This window comes from Camelus dromedarius, chromosome 3 (assembly GCF_036321535.1).
Source record: "Camelus dromedarius isolate mCamDro1 chromosome 3, mCamDro1.pat, whole genome shotgun sequence".
In the NCBI taxonomy this organism is placed as follows: domain Eukaryota; kingdom Metazoa; phylum Chordata; class Mammalia; order Artiodactyla; family Camelidae; genus Camelus; species Camelus dromedarius.
In genome coordinates this window covers 111,135,628-111,156,447 of record NC_087438.1, presented here as the reverse complement: position 1 = coordinate 111,156,447, position 20,820 = coordinate 111,135,628, and the positions used below count along the sequence as shown (strand labels likewise).

The 20,820-nt window shown below is 43.9% G+C and overlaps 1 protein-coding gene across 2 annotated transcripts in view; it reads left to right on the top strand.

Annotated features, from left to right (window-relative positions):
• TIMD4 (T cell immunoglobulin and mucin domain containing 4) overlaps positions 1-8,172 on the top strand; it is a 61,372-nt gene extending 53,200 nt beyond the window's left edge. For both annotated transcript variants that reach the window (XM_064484488.1, XM_010987251.3), the window contains exons 6-9: positions 2,625-2,671; positions 4,134-4,227; positions 5,551-5,590; positions 6,665-8,172. In XM_064484488.1, the coding sequence (XP_064340558.1) occupies positions 2,625-2,671; positions 4,134-4,227; positions 5,551-5,590; positions 6,665-6,737 (254 nt within the window). In that variant the 3' untranslated portion in view covers positions 6,738-8,172. The remainder of the gene's footprint in view (positions 1-2,624; positions 2,672-4,133; positions 4,228-5,550; positions 5,591-6,664) is intronic.
• Positions 8,173-20,820: the final 12,648 nt, after the last annotated feature.

Here is a 20,820-nt window from a genome sequence, read left to right as displayed (position 1 = left end):
TTTTCGTGCAAGTTCTCAGCAGCCCTTGCCTTTGCCTGAACTTGCTCATGGCAGAGTTCGGGGCTTTGGAAATGTGAGGCCCAGGAGAACCCAGACGACATGACGACCAAGAGTCATAACTTGTCTAACTCCCACCCTCTAGCCGTTAGCATCGCTGTTTTTCACCGGGAAGAAAAATCACCATCAGTGTGTGTTTCTTGTTGCTGTTTGGTGTACAACAGTGCAGCCTTGTGAGTACTTCCATTGGGCTTTTGGCATTTTGAGGAGGAGGAGAAAAAGTCCTGTTTGGTATCACTTAGCAGTGTTTGTGTTCACAAGATGTCTCTCCCCTTGGACGATTCTAATCTCCAATACAGATTAGCTACGACAAAACTGACCCAGGCTGGCTTTCCTCTTTGACGGTTTCCATTTCAGGCTTATCCATCACAAATGATTGTAATACAACAGGATTTTGACAGAACAGGGTTGGAACTGTGAATACTTGCCTGCAAATTTCCAGCTCCAGGAGATAATGGCAGGGAGGAAAACATCGGAAACTGTGTTGTAGGATATGAACACAAGCCGAGTCTCCCCCTTTGAGGTGTGTGCTCCTGGGCAGTCAGCAAATCCCTTCCCCTGTCGAACAAATAAGCTCTCTTGTACCAAATTATGAGCCTCCCGGAACCTATCACATTCCTCCTTTTGCCTTGAGTGCGAGGAAACATGGGGGCAAAAGTGACCCGTTTCAGTTATTTCTAGCCTGGATAGGTGTTACCTTTGGCTGGTCTATGTGTGGCTTTCTGTTCTGCTTCTATGGGACGTTTCACTGCACACATGACTTTGCATCCTTCCTGGACAGTCTCCGGGCCTGGCTCCGGGGTGCTGCACTTACCTTCTGCCCTCTGCCCATTTCTTCCTCCTTCTCCTCTGCCTGCCTGTTACGTGCTGGGGTTTCTTGGGGTTCCTGCTGCTCTCTCTCTCTCTGGACATGCAGCCCTTGGGTTTCTTACACATTTTGAGGATGCTGTTTGCTCCCTGGATACTGGGTCTCCTCAATCAGTATCTCCATCTCCAACCTTTTGGTGAGTTTGATTCTGTTTCAGATCCATCAGCCGCTTGTTATGCAAATACTGTTTGCCCATCTGACCCTCAGGTACCTTAAGCTCAGTGACTCTGAATTTGAGCTCACGTGCTTTCTCCCCCTGCCTCGCTGCTTCTGCTCTTCCCGGTCTTCAGGGACCATTGAGGCAATGGCGTGGTGTCTCAAGAAGGGAATTTTGAGTTATCTAAGCCTCCCATCTCTTTCTCGCCCCACATACCCTCTTGATCTCTCTCCTAGGCACTTCTGGAATCCGTCTCTTTCCCTTCATTCTTCTAGCTCTGAACTGCAGACCTGGAGTCAGGCGATAATCGCATCTTGGCTGTTCTCTTATCCTTCTAACTGGACCGTAGCCTGTTGAAAACGTCTCTGTGGTTACCCACTGCTTACGGAATTAAAGGGAGACTTACCAGCATGAAACAGAAGACCTTCCATGAGTCCGTCTCGGTCCCACCCCTGCCGCTCCCCACTTCTCATTTACACCCTCAGTGACCCTTGCCAGTTGGGTGGGAACCATCCTCTTCCCTGTTTCCGTAGCTTTGTTGCTCTTCTACCTAAAATGCCTTCCCCATCTTGCTTTATTAACTCTTACACAATCTTAGCTCAGATGCGACTCGGTCAACAAACACTTACTGAGCACCAAGTATGTGCCAGGCAGTGTTGGAGTCCCATTGTTGAGCAGGCAGAGAGGACCTCTGTCCTCACGGAGCTTAATTTCGATAGCTGTCACTGGGCTAAGTGCCTCGCCCTCTGCCCAGCCACCCCAGCAGTCTGTCCATCCTTACCGTTGGCCTATTAGGCTGAAATAACTTTCCGGTCTCCCTTCTCTAATATGCTGTAAATTTCATGAGGGTGGAGCCATGCTGTAATTCATTTCTGCATTCTTAGTGCCTAGACTGCACTGAGCACTCAGTGGAGTCTCAGGATGTTTCCTTCGTTGAACTCAACTATCAGTTATGAATAAAGATTTTCTGTCTCAGCTTAAATTTCCCGTCCTCCAGGATGCTTTCCTTGACACTCTGGAACATGTCAGCCACCCTTATGACATGCCCCTATGATATCATTTCTTCCCAGAATTTTTCACAGTTGTTTTCTTCAAGTATTCACATTATTTGTTTCAGTTTGGTTTTCTGTACTAAGTTGTAAATTCCACTGACAGAGTCAGTGGTACAGCTAACGTATCGTATCCATGGCCTATAATAAATGCTTGATAAACATTTGTTACCTGGTAGACTGACAAGTTTTCTTGCTGGATAAACATCCTGAATGCATTGCTGGGGCTTACAGAAAATTTAGATCATTTGCCTGCTGCCTAATGCCTCACTCTACCCATCTATAAAATGGGGATGGTTCTATGGGATAGTATTAGATAGCAGATGAGCTTTAGATAAAACCATATCAAAACAAATGTGCATAATTAAATTATGTAAAGAAGGAAAGATGGGATTAAAAGATTAAATACATCCACTGAAATGTCAGTTTCAGGATGTGGCATTCTGTTCTCTCACAGGAAATATAAACACTTTATTCTCTTTCTCCTTCCTAGCATCTGAGACGATATATTTTGTGCAACATGGAGTTGAATCAGAACAGGTAAAATTTTCAGTGAAGTATGTTGAAGTACATGACTTAGATTTTTAAAACCCACAGTAGAGGTTTGCAGAAACGAACTAGGGAGAGCAGATAGATCTAAGGGCCAAACGCATTGCCACTGTTAGGAAAGAGTTAAGGCACTTATAGACTTGTACTCTTGGCAGAAATAATGCTGATATCCTTACTTCTACACATACAGATACTTCGAAAAGAAAAAAGAAAAATATGCAAAGACATTGAAATCATTATATGTCCCTTCTGTGTGGCCCAAGATTAGTGACATCCTGCAGAAGCAACACCTGTCACCAGGGTTCCTCTGTTTTCTGGGTGTCCCCGTCATTCATTTTTATTATTACAAAAGTGATTCAAACTGATTTATATAAAACCTTCAGGTGGCACAGACACCTAGAAAGGAAAAGTGAAGGTCCCATTCCTTTTTTCTTCTCCCCTCTTCTCTCTCCTCCGCGAGAGGTTGTTCTCCTGCCCTTGCTGATGTGTGAGAAAGGACAGGGAGGGGACGGAGCCTGGCCAGCGGGAGCTGGTGTAGCCCCCAGGGAGCTAGATGCTGCCTGCAGAGCAGTGCTTCTCAAACTGTTTGTCGTCAGAGCCCCTTCACACTCATAAAAATTAAAAGCTGAGAAATTAAAAACAATATACATTCATTTAAAAACAAATATAAGGAACCCATGACACGTTACCGTAAATAAAATTTTATGAAAAATAACTACATTTGCCTAAGTGAAAAAATATTACTGAGAAAAGTGGGATTCTTTTTACATTTTTTGCAAGTCTCCTTAATGCCTGGCTCAATAGGAGAGAGAGATTCTCGTATCGGCTTGCATATTACATCATCAGAACACTGACATCTTCACATCACCCGTCACGTAACTGTAACCTCTGGGAAACTCCACTGTACGTCTCATAAAAGAATGACAGTAAAAATGGCAAATTCTGTGTCAGGAAAATCATTTTGATCTCATGGGTCCCCTGGCTATACTTTGAGAACCACTGCTGCAGACGTTTTGAAATTGAGTTCCACTTCATCTTTCATCTTATTGCCTCTAGAAGTCTGAGTCAGCCAGGAGAAGAGCTGCACAGGGCTAGGCAGAGCCGAGAGGATCTGGGAACTGGCCAGCAAGGAGATTCGACAGTGGAGAGCACAGCTCACAGCCCAGTGATTTTTTAAAATCTTCAGACCCCACAGCCCAGCTGCCTGATGTTTTAGACTTAGGAAAATTTGCGGGGGTCTGGATAAAATTGTTCCAGATTTTCCAATATTTTTTTTTTTAACAAGGTCTAATTTGTAAGACTGGCTTTGTTTAGATCTTGAGATGTTTGGGGCAGAAGGTGGTGGGATGCAGTGAAGCTGCCAGCCCCTGGAAGGTGTGATAGTGACAGGAAATTCACATGAGGAGGCTGTTCAGAAATGAGTGGCCCACATGCTTTCCCTGTGTCTCATCAGATAAGTATGGCCAACAACTACGAGCTGCTCATGATCATCGCTCCCTCCCTGGGGCTGGTGTTCTTGCTACTGCTTCTGGCCTTTCGTCTCCGAGGTAAGGAGGGCAGGACCAGGTGGGATGAAACCTTCAGAGCTTTGGAAGCTCCAGTGGGATCTGGGAGTGGATTGATTTTGCTTCCTGCCCCTTTCTCCATTCCTTAGAGTCCCATTTCTGTCATCACTCCTGTCAAGGAGGTAACAGGTAAACTCATTCTGCCTAAGATGCTAAAGGCTTCGCGTTTCGTTCCCCTGATAGAGTTTAGATTTGGGGAAAGAAAATTTTAAAAAATAAGAACAACTTTATTTATTGGACACTTACTCTGTGCCGGTTCTCACCCTTGATTTGCCTCGCTCATTTCATCTTCCTAATGGCCTTAAGTCGAAAGCACTGTTTTTATCACTCTCCTGGGTGGCCCAGCCTCATCCTCTGGCTAGGATTGCCCCAGGAAGAGAGCCATGAATGATCCCAATCTTCTTACTTATTTCCTCAAAACAAGTTTTCTTAACCTAGGGTCCACAGACAGACCTCAGTGGACAACTGAATCACTTGAAATCATGTGCAAAAGTACATGGAATTTCAGGGAAAGGGTTTAGCTCAAGTGGTAGAGCGCATGCTTAGCATGCACAAGGTCCTGGGTTCAATCCCCAGTACCTCCTTGAAAAACAAATAAATAAGTAAACCTAACTACCCCCATCCCCCTCCAGAAAGTTACATGGAGGTTCATATCTGGTCCTTGAACTTGCATTCCGCCCTTCCCTCAAAAACAGTTTCATTCAAGAAGGAGTCATAAAGCAGTTTGTAGTTTTCATGCAACGTATAGGCACGTGGCACCTGCTCCTGTTGTAAAATGGGGAAAAAAAATTGTTCTGTAGTCATTAGTGGAAACTGGGAGTCAGTGAGGAGCCATGACTAGTAGTAACCATCTCAGGCTGTTTGAGCACCAGCAGTGGAATCGGTGTGTCTCCACATCTGCCCCTAAGGAGCACTGCAGAAGGAAATTTAGAAGTTAGTGGAAGCCTGACCTTAGCCTTCATACACAAAGGCATGTTACAGTTTTGGAAATTCTGGGTAGTCTCCTAAGAAGGTGTTTTAAAGCCAAGTGAATGCCTTAATTCAAATGACATTCAAATGACTCCAGAATAAAGCAACTTAACACCATTGCCCACAATGTTGGCACAACCCTGTAAACGATGGGCACTAGCTGGAGCCTAAGAAGCAGTCTGATCTGGGGAAAGGAATGGCTTCCTCTGCCAAATCCAGGTCCTAAAAATTCCCACCTTTGGACCACCTGTGCACGTCGTAAAGTAGCCTTGGGCCTCCCCCAGCGTTTCACATAAGCACAGCCACTCTGCTTCTAACGTGGCCTTGTCTTTTCAGGGAAACTCATGGAAGCCAGTTGTTTCCAGAAACACACAAGGTAATTCATCTTGCATGACTGATTGTTGTAATGATTATACACGCTGTTACAAATGATTAGATACTAGTCAGTGGTTTAATGACTTTGCTTGTGTTCTGATTAAACACAGGGTTGGAGAGATGTGGCATCAGAGGTGAAAAAGATGTGAGGCTTCAGATCACATTAACCTCTGTCTTGGTCTAACCTTGTGTTATTTGTCCAAAATGCAAATACAGAGGCAGGGTGCATTAACAGAAGTATGGCATGCAAACGAAGGAAGGTGATATGTCACTCTGCGCATTATTTGTTCAACTCTGGGTGACTCATTTTAAAAGGACATTGTTAAATTGGAGTTCATTGAGAGGAGAGTTGGCAGTGTGGAAAATGAAAAAACACGTACAATGTCATTCCTGGGTTTAATCCCTCTGCCAAATTAGACCATGGGAGCAGTTCTTTGTTTGTTTTTAATAATATTGTCTTAGCTTTACTGAAAGAGAAATAAATTCTAATAAATTGTAGAAGCCATATCATTTTCATGTTTCCTGATTATATGTCTGGGTAATCTGTGACTGTAACATTTGGATATTTCTTTTTTGTTTTGTTTTTTGTTGTTGTTGTTGTGTTTAATAATTTGAAGAGTCTCTGGAAAGGGATTTCAGACACCTGTCCTGTTCTGTAGCTTTTTGCAAAAGAAATGAAAAGATTTGGTGTAACTGTGATGACTTTGCTTTCACTTAATAATTGCATCAGTACCACAATATCTATTAACAAATAAATATTCCCAAGAGGGTTAGCCAGGTAACTTTTCAAAGTCATCCTTGAAGATCCTCTTGGTAAATAAACCCGTTTAGATCATGGTTTTATGTTTTGCCAATACAGAAACTTTACATTCCCTTATTACAATAGATTGGCACATCTGTGGCCTCAGTTTTCCCATCTGTGAAATGAGAGGCTTGGACTGGATGAGCTCTGAGCCCTTTTAACTCTAACAGCCTTTGGCCAGTTGGTTAGTTGCTTTGTAATTGAGCAGCACCCATTTATTTCTGGTTTTGGTGTTTCAGCCTCTCTTAATCAGCCTCTCTTCTCTCTTCACAGGCTAGAAAATGTTGGAGAAGGTAAAAATGTCCTCAATGGAAGAGAAGATGAAGATGGTCTTTTCACACTCTGATGTACCCACTTTTTCTTAGGATTGAGGATGGGGGTATATCATGTGATTTGTCAAAATAAGTCTTTGAAGGTTTCTTTTTTTAAAACCATCTATTGGTGTCATTGATCCTGTCTTGCTTCAGTTCGGCAGGTGAAAGGTTCTTTAGAGACCCCACATTCTCTGCCTCATCCTTTAATCTGCGCAACGTCACTGCTAAGTGATCTTCCACACTAGGCTTGAATGCCTTCCGTGATGGTGAACTCACTACCACACCCAAGGAAGTCCACTCAACCCCAGGGCACTTCTGAGACTTAGAAATGTTTAAAACACAGTCTGTCTTCAGATGGCATCTGCCTCCTGGTCCTAGTTGGACCCCTTGTGCTCACATAGAACACGTCTACACTCTCTTCTACCTGGCAGTGATGCTCCAGACACTGGAAGGGGAACCTCACATTTCTTCACATTGCCTTGCTTCTGGGACACGATTTCTGGTCCCTTCTCTCCTCTACTTGTCTTCGCCTTGTATGCATTTGTATCTCTCCTTTTATGGCCAGATGTAAGAATTCAGTGCCCCACTCCGGGTGTGGTATCCATCCCTGGGTTATTGATTATCACCAGTGACATACTGATGATATATCATGTGTTACATATTGATTATCATCAGTAATGCAGGCAACAACATCGACTCACACTGTCATTTTGACTCACCTCCAAGTCACCTAGGTTATCTGTTTTCTGTTCACCTTGGAGTATCTTTAGAGGTCATATAGTCATGGCATTACCTTTTAATTCTTGCTTTGGGGAATTTAATTTTGGAAACAGCTAAGAGTTCATCACAGGAAAATGTGGTGAATGACATCCAAGCAGGGCCAGCACGTGGATGTGACAGTGAGGCAGTCACCCATCAGTTTCTCTAAATACAATTCATGCAATTGGCTCCTCAAAAAGAACAGGTTTATTTAAACACATTAAGAGCCAGTAGCATGTAAAACCATGGAAGAGAGGTTAAAGCCAGCAGTTGTCAGAATAGATGAGTGGAAAGAATTTGCATATGAGTGAGAGGCCTCTGGCTGGGCAGAAGGGTTGGCATGTCAACCAGATCTGAAAGAAATTTGCCTGAAATACTTCTGGTACATTCAGGGCAATAGCAGCATTAAGGAAATCTGCCCACAGTCTTTCAAGGTGAGCATGTTTTTTATTTCTACTCTTTTGACATTACTTTTAGAAGAGGGAAAAAAACCAGATGAGTCTCATGACTTGACTGGATCAGCTATAGATTCCTTGAACTGTTAGTTCATACAGATCCAGCAGTTAATAATAATAATAATAATAATAATAATAATAATAATAATAATACCAAAAATCCCCGTCACTTGAACACTTGGGAAACACCTGCCCAGGGCAGCATGCCTTCTGCCTCATGTCGACTGAAATAAATGCACAGCCTAAAAGTTGAGAGTTATGTTTTATTTGCGGGAGGACAACCCGCTGGGATGACAGCCTCTCAGATGGCTCTGAGGGACTGCTCTGAAGAGGTAGGGGAGGAGCCAGGATATATAGGAGCTTTACAACAAAGACCAGGTAGTTGGAACAATAAAAGATTATTTGTTATCTAAAGAAAACCAGGCATCTCAAGTTAAAGAATTTAGGGCTTTTCTATGTATGGGAGGAAGCAAACATTTGGGCTCATTGAATTCATTCCTTTGACAAGCACCTAGCGAGCTAGGGCCAGTGTCCTGCCCTTTCTTATTCTGAGTCCGCTCAGGGTGCACCACTGTGAGTGGCTGCAGAGGCCGGGCTGCAGGCTTGTCTTCACTGGGGGTGTGGTGGTAGCCACTGATGACTTGGTGGTTTAAGCATTCTATGTTTGCTGATATGGTTTGTAGTATTTTTCATTCACACTCACTCTTTCTGTGCTGAGTGGCGTGGCAGGTTTGGCCTAATGAAGGAAACAATTAGCAGCACTTTTTTTTATTTTTGGCTTGGCTTGGCTTTCTCCTCTATGTTAATTTAAATTCCAGAAATGGCTTGACCAGCATACAAAGTTGAAATTTAGAAACTGGGGGTAGGGGCTAGTGGTGGTGGATGGTTCTAGAGCCAGGTGCAGGGCCTCAGTGTCCCCATCTGGAAAATGGAGTGGGACGAGGTGCCCTTGTCTAGATAGTCAGATTCTACTCTTTGTGAGTGAGACACGCCGAAATTTGCTCATGCTCCCCGCCCGTCTTCCCAACCACCACCATCAATGTCCCCACCAACTTGAGTCTGACTAGAAAAAGAAGACAGCCAATACCTCGTGAACAGAGCATTTCTGCTCAGTGAGTATTCTTCTCTTTTGCAAACGGCCCATCTTCAATCTTTTCCCAAGTATAGTATTGCAACTCCTTGGTCAGATTAAGAAACATTTAAGTGAGTAGTTGCAGTATTTTAGAACCGGCAATGGCCTCTACAAACCTCTATAGTTCTCAACCTGAGCTGAACATTGCAATTAACTGGAGAGTGTTTTAAAATGCCAATTTCTGAGTCCTATCCTTTTGTAATCCATCTGGGGTGTGGCCTAGACATCTGATTTACCTGATTTTTTTTTTTTTTAACGCTCCAAGTGGTTCTAACATGCAACCAGGGCTGAGAACCACTGCTGTAGCTTTGGGGGTCTCAAACGATGCCCTTCAGACCGGCAGCAGCAGATTGGTCAACACCTGAAATTTGTCAGTCCTGTAAATTCTCGTCCCCGCCCCACACCTACTGGCTCTGAAACAGCCCAGCAATCTGTGTTTTAAGGAGCTTTCCAGGTGATTGTGCACGTTAGAGTTTGAGAACAATTGCAGCATAATAACGCCTCACAGGGGGATTGAGATTTTAAGAAAAGACTCTCCCTGAAGCGAGGCTCTGCGGTGGTGGGCGTGGCCACGTGGAGGGGCGGGCGTTTGCACCTGGTCCCAGTGGAAGTCTTTGTCAGACCTAGGTTAAGCTGGCATCCCTTTCTGCTTGCACTTCTACGGTAGCTTCTCCACGCTGCAGCAGAGGGATCTTCTGAATGCAGGTGTGAGATTCCCCGCTCCCGATTTCCACCTGTGGGCTGGGGGGTGGGGGTGGGGGGTGGGCTCTGCCTCAAGCTGGGGTGGCAAACTCAGAGGCCAGGCAGCTGATGCAGAGGAGTGAAGCAGTGGGGAGGGATGTGGTCCTTGGAATGTGTGTGTTTCCACTTACAGGCACGAACATTCACAGTAGTGAAATGGTATCCTAGGCAAGCAAACCATGGCCCCGGACCAGAACACAGCAGCCAGTTTGAGACTCAAAGATCTAGGCAGTGGGGGGTGGGATTCACAAAACGATGAGTTAATAAACACACAACTCCTGTACTGAGGCTCCTTGATCACAGGAGGCTGTTGGGTAGTTGGTCCTTTTTCCCTCCTTGTGCAATCAGGATGAATTGGTAGCTGAGGACAGACTACTTCCAGTATCTGTGGGGCAGCAGGGGTGGGTGGCAGAAGAACCACTTCCCTTAAGGAGCTTAAAAACCTAAACGAGACAAAACACACGTGAGAAATGCAATAGCATGGAGTCCATGTTGTGTTGTTGTGTTTCCATTTCCACAAGGAAGGACTTGATGGAGACGTGGCTCTTACAGCTGATACTTACATGGTGGGACCACAATCAGACCTGGAGGACTTAGAGCAACCTAATTCTGTCCCCTCGACCTTGGCCTTTCTAGGCCAAATGAAATAGATAACCATCCAATCTATAAGGAGCATTTGCTGCTTTCTGGGTGTTCTAAGTGTGTCCAAGGCAATTTCTCATTGAATCCTCCCATCAGCCCAGTGAATCAGGTCTATTATTCCCTAGAAAACAGAAATAGAGATAGTGGAAGCAACCTGCTTACGGTCACGTAGTTCACCCCCTGGTGACAGAGCCCGGTCTGGAACCAGGCCTGAAGAACTCCATGCTCTTAACCACGACCGTGGACTTTACAGTGAGGACAGTCCTTGAAGTCTTCGTGTACGTGGAACTGAAACCCTGATCCGCGTGGATCTGCAATAGGTTTTAGTTTGCCCAGATCCACGGCATCCTGAGCGTTTTGATGGTTCTCCCACGCCAACCCCTTTATAGCTCAATCTTCCCTTGTCCCCAGCTTATTTACTCGGAATCTTATTTGCATTTGCCGAGGAAGCTGCTAGTGGAGAAGCTGGCAGGAATCTTAATGAAGCCAGGTGGGACCTATTGAAATGGGCCTGTGTTGAACTAACTCGTGAAGAGCTGGAGCCAGCTGTCAGCAGGCTTAATGAAAGGTTAACAGGAATCTGGCAGTGGGTGGCTGGGGAGGCTTTTTGTCTCTCCAAAGAAAGTTGAGACTTGCTTGGGTTCTCTGGGTGAAGGCAAGAGCCAAAGGAGGAAGCCACTTGTAACCACAAGGCTGGGTCTGAAATATAGAGTTTCATTTAGATTTGTAAACACATTACAGTCTTAAAAAAAAAGAAAAACACCATGAGTTCTCAACTCTCCAAGCATCAAAGAACAGCAAAGGGAAGTGTTTCCGAGTAAGATGAATGTAATGCCGTCCTGAAGGAGCCTGGGGAGCCCTGGAGATGGCTGCTCGGAAAACAGAAGGTGGGTTCACTTTCTCATTGCGCTGAAAGCTGCTCTTCTGTGGTTGTAGATTTACCCATGTTGCATAAGGAGTACGGGGAAGGGGAGGGGGGCAGGAAAGACCCTACACATCCTTCAATTCAACTCCCGAATTTCTTAGCTGATGAAGCTGAGGCCCGGAGAGGGGGAATGAGAGCCCAGGCTGCAAATCCTTGCTCGCGCAGAGACCTAAACCGTGTACCTGGGACTCACCTCTATGGCCGTGTCATAACCTTGTCCTTGAAATTTTCTAACTCCACCTGGGTCCACCTGATTATTTGCTCTTTTGAAGTCACCTTCTTTAAGTTCTCTTTGGACATGCAACTCAACACTTCTTTTCCTTAAGTTATTTCTCCCAGCGCACACTTGACTCTATGGTGGGCTCCTGCTCCCAGAGAGAGGAACCAGAATGCGGGGGTGCACAACTTTCCCATTGCTCTTCTAGGAACGCCACCCTAAACTAGGGTGACCAACTCGTCCCAGTTATAAAACTCAAAATCCTTGCACGTGGGAACCCCCTCAGTCCCTGACAAACTGGGATGGTTTGTTGACCCAAGGCCATAGCTAAATCAGAAATTGCAAACAACCCTTGAGTCCTTTCATTCCCAGCCCCTGCTCTTGAATTTTTTGCAGGGAATGTATATTTTTTTCTGTGACTTTGCAATTGGACCCAAGGGGAATTTAATTTCAGCTCCAGCATTAGAACAGACTTCTAAATCTGGATTCTACACCCTTGCTACGCAAAATGTGGGGCTCAGACCGGTATTGTCATCACCCGGGAGTTTGTTAGAAATGCACTCTTTGTCCCCAAACCCAGACCCTCAGAATCTGCATTTAAACACGGTCTCTGTGTGATTCCTATGCACATTAAAGATTGAAAAGTGCTGGTTTAAAGTGTTGATTTTTGTTTCTTAATTGAAGTATAGTTGATTTACAATGTTGTTAGTTTCTGGTGTACAACATAGTGATTCAGTTGTGCATATATATGTATATTCTTTTTCATTATAGTTTATTACAAGCTATTGAATATAGTTCCCTGTGCTTCACAGTAGGACTGTGTTGTTTATCTGTTTTATACGTAGTAGTTAGGATCTGCTCACCTCAAACTCCTAATTTATCCCTCCCCATCCCCCTTCCCCTTTGGCAACCATAAGTTTGTTTTCTATGTCTGTGAGTCTGTTTCTGTTTTTTAAATAAGTTCATTTGTGTCATTTTTTTTTTTAGATTCCTTATATAACTGATATCATATGATATTTGTCTTTCTCTGTCTGACTTCGCTTAGTATGATCATCCCTAGCTCCTAAAGCATTGATTTTTAAACTTGGCTGTACATGAGAATCACATGGGGAACCTAAAAAATCCTGACACTGGCCTCCCCTCTGAGCTCCTGCTTTAATTGGCAGGGGAAGACCTAGGCTTCAGGAGTTTTTAAAGCACCTCACGTAATTCTAATATGCAGCCCTGTTTGCAAGCCCACGTTCTAAAGGGAGGGCAGCTTTGCACCAGAAAGTAATGTTGCTAATTAATCAGGATAACTCTTGGCCTAAGTTACAAGTTTATGTGGGTCTAATACCCCCACATGATTTTGCTCCGAGAAACGATCAATAAAATTGCTCAGGAAGATCTGAGGAGACAAGATAATGACCTAAATGTCCCAATTACGATGGACGAGGCCCATTAAAGTAATTAAAAACCAAGAGATAATATTTGGTCTGTGGCAAGCGATAATGAAAAAACAGAAAAGATAAACAGAGAAGGAACGACTAGGGGTGTCAAGGTGGTGCTATTAATCTGTTCAGAGATTTCAGAGGGATAATGAGGAGATGGCACTAAGATTCTAAGAGAAACATGAAGGATTGGTTAAATGGAAAGCTCTGCTGCAGAGCAAGGAACTTGGTAAAAAGGCAACTGTCTGGCCTCTGGTACCTACGTATAATGGGAGACCCAGTATTTATATGAATTTGGCACAGGGAGTACGTTCCACCATGCACACATCTCTGTAGAAGGTCACTGCTAGTCACGAGGAACAGGAGTCTTGGTTGATGGTTTCAGTGTTTTTCTAAGTATGCGAAGATGCAAGAATCCAGGTTCAGAAAAATGTTCTCCTGCTAACTATCTGAAGGCCTGATCTGCCAGTTTTCCCAGAGCACAGAGCGCCTCATTACTGATCTCCACCCTGAACGTCTTTCAGGGTGTGTTGAAGGTCAGCAGCTGTGGTGGCTGACAACTCAGTCCTTGTAGAGCCAGATGGGGAGTGATGTTCTTTAGTTGCCAGTGAGATACTAGCGATTCTGTGACTTTCTTACCTCTTCCCTCATGGTTGCAAGATGGCTGCCACAGTGCTGTGCCTCACACAAAAGCATCCCAAGCAGGATGGAAGAAGGTAGATGGCAAATGGGACTTATTCCCTAATAGGACTGTTCTCTTTTCTCTAGAAGGGAAATATTTCATAGTAGTTACCTGAGGACTTCCCCATGTATTTCATTGGCCATGTATTTCACTGGGTCACAGGCCCATCCTTTGGTAAGGGGGTAATGAGCTATCTGGGACTAAGTTACAACATTTGTTACTCAGTTCCTGCCTGGGCTGTGCACTTTGCCATTCAGCCAAAACTTAGGATCAATCAACACGGAAGAAACTGGGAATGGCTGTTGGGCGAACAATCTTAATTTCTACCATGTTCACTCGTGCAACCAAAGCTTATTGGGTGTCCCCTACATGCCAAAGGGCCCTGTTGGGTGCCGATGTAAAGCACCTAGACAGTCCTGGTCCCTGTTCCCAGACAGCTTACGGTCTACAAAGCCATTTTCATCTTCATGATGCTAAATGCATAATCCAGAAATTTGAATCATTTCTAATGTACCTGAGAGGCAAAAAGAATGGCTAAAAAAGAATGAAAGTTTGGAATTCTGCATGCACACCTCCTTGAAGCTGTGGAATGATGCCTTTGATACAAGGGTCTGGAGTCAACGGAGGAAGGAGGTGGAAATATTCAGCCCCAGGAAGCGAAGGTAAATTAGAGCAAAAATTATGGGCTGCAGTGGAATGTTATAAGCTCAGCAAGGGTCGTCAGCTTGGTAAAAGTGCAATGTTATGATGCAGGAAAAACAGATGTCGGGCGTGAGGAGGGCCGAGTCCCAGGTCTCGGTTGAGGCCCTGGGACGTGCCCTGCCGAGTGTGGGTCCTTGGCTTCATGCAGGAAAGAATTCAAGTGCGAGCCACTGTTGAGTTAAGGTAGATTTATTTAGAGAGGTGCACACTGCATAGAGTGTAAGGCGAGAGAAAGGCAAGGAAAGAGGTGTGGGAATTGGGTGCTCAATTAAAAAGTAGGTAAACACTCCAGAGACAGACTGCGGGCTGTCTCCAAAGGGGGAGAAAAAGCGCAGAGGGCCACTAGGCGTGGTGTTGTCACTTCTTATGGTCTCAGTAGCTTCACAGGCCTATGGGTGGGATCAATCCAACTGCCCTGGGGAAGGGGCGGGGATTCCCAGGGATTGGGCCACTGCCCATTCTTTGGCCTTTTGCTGTTAGCCTTGGGGCTGTTGTGGCGCCTGAGGGCATGTTATTTGATCACGCTGTTAAAATGAGCATATAATGAAGCTCAGGGTCTACTAGAAGTCAAACTTCTTAATCCTTAAGGCCCACTAGGAGGTGAACCTTCCACCATTTTGGTGTTAAACTGCTGTCATTCCTTGAGTGGCTGTGGCCTGCCCCCTTCCCTCCTGTCTCAGTTAGAGTAATGGAAATAATCACCTCTGTATTTCTGTGCTGCTTCAGAATTTTCTAAGCATTTAAGGGCATGTCTCCATTTTATAAAGGAAGAAAATGGAAGCACAGAGAGGTAAAGTGACAGTCTGGTTCTCCTCATCGTGTGCGAGACAGTTCTAGAATCAAACATCCTGATTCCTCAATCCAATGGAGTCAGTATCATCTTCATGCGGTGCCTACCATGGGCACCCAGCTTTGCACCTGGACCCAATAACAAGGCTAGCAGTCATCACTAACGTGATTGGAGCACTTCTGTGTGCCAGGCACTATCCTAAGCACTTGAAATGCATTATGTTATTTAATCGTAGCAATCTCTCTATGAGGAAGCTGCCAATTTTATCCATGAGGAAATGGAAGCTCAGACACAAAGGAGCTCATCTGCTGGAGAGCTGGGATTCAGACTCTGGAGTAGCTTCAAAGCCCGGGGACTTCACCTCTGTGCTCTGGCCCCGCCTGGCATATGAAGTACCTTCATGATCTTGCAATGATTATCCTAATTGAATGCTATCCTACTCAGCTGGGGGTTATTGGTCCCCCCTAATCACCATAGTAAAATCAGGTGTTCCCTCTGCCTGTGTCTGCTAACGACCAACCTGGAGATGGAGGAGGGGCATGTAAAGAACACGAGGCCAGGCGGGGCTTCGGGCCTGGGTCTCACATTCTTGAAGAGACTCAAATTTAGATTTACCACCAAATGAGGCTCTATATTCAGGCACAGAGATTGAAGGATCAGGATCAAATATTGAATATATATTATAAATATAGCCTCGCCCTCCCTTTTAAAATGGACCCTGAGAAACCTAAATAAAAGAGAAAGAGAAAGGAAGTGGCCTGGCCCCCTCTCCCGTGGAGAACCCCAGTCCTGCGTCCTCCTCCCTGGCCCGGCCCTTATCTCTGCTCTCCACCCGTTTATCTCTCTTCCCTCCACTCTGCTCTTTCCCTCCCCCCCCCTTCCCTCTGAGATGCCTTCAGCATCTTATCTTCCTTCAGCAGCTCCATCAAAAAAGTCCTATCTTTTTTTTTTTTTCCTCCTGATTCAGGATATCTCTGCCTCATTTTAATCTGTTCCTCTGAGCTTTGGTTTTCAATCTCTTCCCAAACTTAATCTCAGACCCTTCTTCACGGACATGGAATTAAAAAAAAAAAAAAAGGCCGGAATGAGATTACACTTCCTGACAATACCTCCCCGCTGGGGCATCAAGATGACGAGAAAAGACCACGGAGGCTGCCTTCCCCATAATGCCCTGAGCGTGCTGCGGTGAAAAGAGCTTTTAATTATCCAAAGACTCACCATCAACTTGTGGTACAATCTCCTCTTCCACCGCACCCCCCAACCACCTTTTTAAAACGATTGTTGGAAAACTTGGCAGGACGTTGGCAATATGGAAAGAGCACAAGTCTTGGAGTCAAACTGGTCCAGGACCTGAAGCTGCTGTTGCCCGGCCAGGTGGTCCAGGACAAGCCACTTGGCTTCTCTCAGTCTCAGCTCCATCATCTGTAAACTGGGACTAAAAATGGGGCCCTCCTCGCAAGTCAGCATTCAGTGTAGCAGTGCCTGGAACGCACCGGCACGGGGGAGGGGTTCCAGCCCCAGCCCCAGCCCCAGCCAGTTCAGAGTCTGTTTATTTTATTTATTTAGTTTTTTGGTTGGGGGAGAGAAGTAATTAGGTTGGTTTAATTAATTAATTAATTAATTTATTAATTTATTTATTTATTTTTAGTGGAGGTCCTGGGGATGGAACCCAGGCCCTTGTGCATGCATGCGCTCTACCCCTGAGCTACACCCTCCCCACTCAGAGCCTGTTTATTGAACCTTGCTGGCGGGACCTGCATGGTCCCCCGGTGAGGTGAGAGCCTGTGCGCTGGGAGAACTGGAAAGCCGAAACTGGGGCTGTCCTATATATCGCAGGATACACGTGAATATCCCTCGATCTGCAGTTCTCATACTCTAGAGGGTCTAAGCGCCATCTGGGAACGTGGCAAAATGCACATCCCTGGGTCCAACCCTGAAAAGATGCTGCTTCATTGAGTCAGGAATAGGGTCCTACCACTTGGGTTCTCTATAGCCTCAGTGGGTGGAGATGTGAAGCAGGGGCAGCAGACCCTCTGAGGGTGGCTCAGAGGCTCACGTTCAAACAGTGCTCTTATTAGCCATCCCGATTCCTCACCCCTCTGTCTTACCACGCTCTTCTACACTCTGACCCTGATTTATCGTTGTCTTTGAGCCCTGTGCTCAGCTCTGACTTTGCTTGCTCTTGGTCCATCACGGTCAACCCCAGGGCACTGCCCACTCTGTCTGTGGTTCTTACTCTCAGCTGTTGGTCCCAGTTCACAGCTCTTTTTGTCCAGCACCCCTGAGGATTGGCTCCGGCTGAATTCTGTTTTCCATCCTAAATTCTTCCAAGGTGATGCTGGCTCACTGTTGTGGCTTCTGTACACCTGTTCAGGGCTGTCATTTGCTGTCCTCTCCTGCCTCTCATTTATGTCTTTGGTACCAGCCACCCCGTTGGATTTCCAGTATGATGGAGAATCTTGGAGCATGGCAAGGGCACCATTTTCAACTTGAATCCTGATTTAAAAATACCAGGAATGTGGAATGCAGACAATGCATTGAGTGTTTATTGCCCCTAGGATATATCCTGGGTTACTTTCTATTTGGGTTTTAAACCCATCTTATATATTTTGGCTCATTGTGGGGGTTTCCACCCCCACCAAATGATGAAGAAGATAAGAAAAATGCTCTGGTTTCTAGCTTTTTTTTTTTAATTGTGGTAATACACATGTAACAAAATTTGCCATTTTATCCATTTTATGTGTACAGTTCAGTGATATCCCTTACATTCACAATGTTGTACAACCATCACCATTATCTATTTCCAAAACCTTTTCATCATCCCAAACAGAAACTCTAATCATTAAGCAGTAACTCCCCATCCCGCCGTCCCTCAGCCCTTGGCAATCACCATTCTACTTTCTGTCCATGAATTTGCCTATTCGAGATATTTCATGTAAGTGGAATCATATGGTATTTGTCCTTTTGTTCATGCATTCATCTGTTGATGGACAGTTGGGTTGTTTCTACATTTTTGGCTACTACGAACAATGCTGGAATGAACATTGGTGTATAAGTATCTGTTAAAGTCGTTGCTTAAGATTTTGGGGGGTTTATGCCTAAGATGACATTGCTGGATCATATGGTAATTCTGTTCTGCTTTTTGAGGAGCTGCTAGGTGGTCTTCCACAGTGGCTACACCATTTTCTGTTCCCACCACCAATGTTCAAGAGTTCTAATTGTTGTGCAGCCTCCCGAACGCTTGTTATTTCCCTTTGTTAAAAAGACAACTTAGTCGTTCTGGTAGGTATGAAGTGGTATCTCTTGGTTTTGATTTGAATTTCATTAATGACTAATGCTGGTGAGCCTGTTTTTATATGCTTATTGGTCATTTGTCTATCTCCTTTGAAGAATTCTCTATTCAAGTCCTTTTCCCATTTTAAAATTGAGATTGTCTTTTTGTTGTGGAGTTGTAATTCTTTATATATATTCTTTATATATTCTGGATGTTAATTTCTTTTCAGATATATGATTGAAAAATACATTTCCTGTTCTGTAGGTTGTCGTTTCACTTTTTTTTTTAACATTTTTTATTGATTTATAATCATTTTACAATGTTGTATCTTTTCACTTTTTTGATGTCATTTGCACAAGTTTTTTTTTGTAGATATATATTTGCACAAAAGTTGTTCATTATAGTGGAGTTCATTTTGTCTGTTTTTTTGTGTCTACTTAGTTGTTTTTTTTTAACTTTTTTTATTGTTATAGTCATTTTATAATGTTGTGTCAAATTCCAGTGTAGAGCACAATTTTTCAGTTATACATGAACACACATATATTCATTGTCATTTTTTTTTTTTTTGCTGTGAGCTACCACAAGAGCTTGTGTATATTGCCCTGTGCTGTACAGTATAATCTTGTTTATCTGTTCTACATTTTGAAATCCCAGTCTGTCCCTTCCTACCCACCACCCCCTTGGCAACCACAAGTTTGTATTCTATGTCTATGAGTCTGTTTCTGTTTTGTATTTTTTTTTTTTAAGATTCCACATATGAGTGATCTCATATGGTATTTTTCTTTCTCTCTCTGGCTTACTTCACTTAGAATGACATTCTCCAGGAACATCCATGTTGCTGCAAATGGCATTATGTTGTCGGTTTTTATGGCTGAGTAGTATTCCATGGTATAAATATACCACCTCTTCTTTATCCAGTCATCTGTTGATGGACATTTAGGCTGTTTCCAGGTCTTGGCTATTGTAAATAGTGCTGCTATGAACATTGGGGTGCAGGTGTCATCCTCAAGTAGGGTTCCTTCTGGATATATGCCCAGGAGCGGGATTCCTGGGTCCTATGGTAAGTCTGTTCCTAGTCTTTTGAGGACTCTCCATACTGTTTTCCACAGTGGCTGCACCAAACTGCATTCCCACCTGCAGTGTAGGAGGGCATTTTATCTTTTTTCCTTTTGTTGTTTGTTACCTTAGTGTCATATTTAAGAATCCATTTCCAAATCCAAGGTCATGAAAATGGACCCCTATGTTTTCTTCTGAGTGCTTTGGTTTAGTCTTATATTGTGGTCATTGATTCCTTTTGAGCTTGCTTTTCTCTCTTTTTAATTTTTTTTTAATTAAGGTATATTAAGTTTATTTTTTAATGTAGTATGAGGTAGGGGGTCCAATTTTAAGTGTTTCATATGGAAATCCAGTGGTCCCAGTGCTATCTGTTGAAGAAACTATCCTTTCCCCTATTAAATGGACTTGAAACTCAAGCTTAACTCTATTTCTTTGAAAATATTAAGCATGCTTGTCTGATAACTCCACTATTTGAGGTCTTTTCAGCTCTGTTTCTGTTGTCCTTTGTAGGTTCCTACTCATGGTGTCTTATTTCTTACATGTCTGGCTATCTTGATTATATGGAGGTTTTGCATTTGAACAGTATTGGTCTGAATAATTTGAGTTCCAGCATAATGCGATCTTCTCCAGAATGAAATTTTTGAATTGGCTTCTGCCAGGCACTTTTAGATGTCACCAGTCTAGGACTATCATAATTCAAGTTCAACGCTTCAAGTTTTGTGGATGACTTCATGACTTGGAGCCAGGTTGTAAGCCCATTTGATGAAAGGGTTACTCCTGGTTCACCTTATCCTGAGGGTATAGCCCTTTTGGTCCTAACTTAAACTGGACAGTGGTCTATAAACGTCCCTGACTTTGGTGAATTCTAGACCTTGACACTTTTCCTCTAACCTCATGAGGCAGCCAAAACCACAATCCAGCTTTGCAGGTATTCCTCCCCGATTGGAAAATGCTTCCGAAGCAAAAGCAACTTTGAGTTCTTGACGTAGCTCTTTGCTTTAGCATAGTTTTAGTTTTAGGCTTAGTGGGGTTTTTTTCATTATTTTGTTAGCTCTTTGACATTTATGAGCTCTTTTATATTAAAAAGAATATTTTAAAATATTTTGTTCAGGTTTTTTTGTGTCTTTAATTGGATGGTTGGTCTAAATTACCTAAATCCACATTACCAGAACTGATTATCCTTGAAAATGTTTATTTCCCCCAAAGCCTTGCCAATGCTAATCATTATCAAATTTATTAATACAACCATTTTCTTTGAAACAAAGATGAGCAGAACAAAAGGTTCTATTTAGTTCCACAATAAGAGTCTA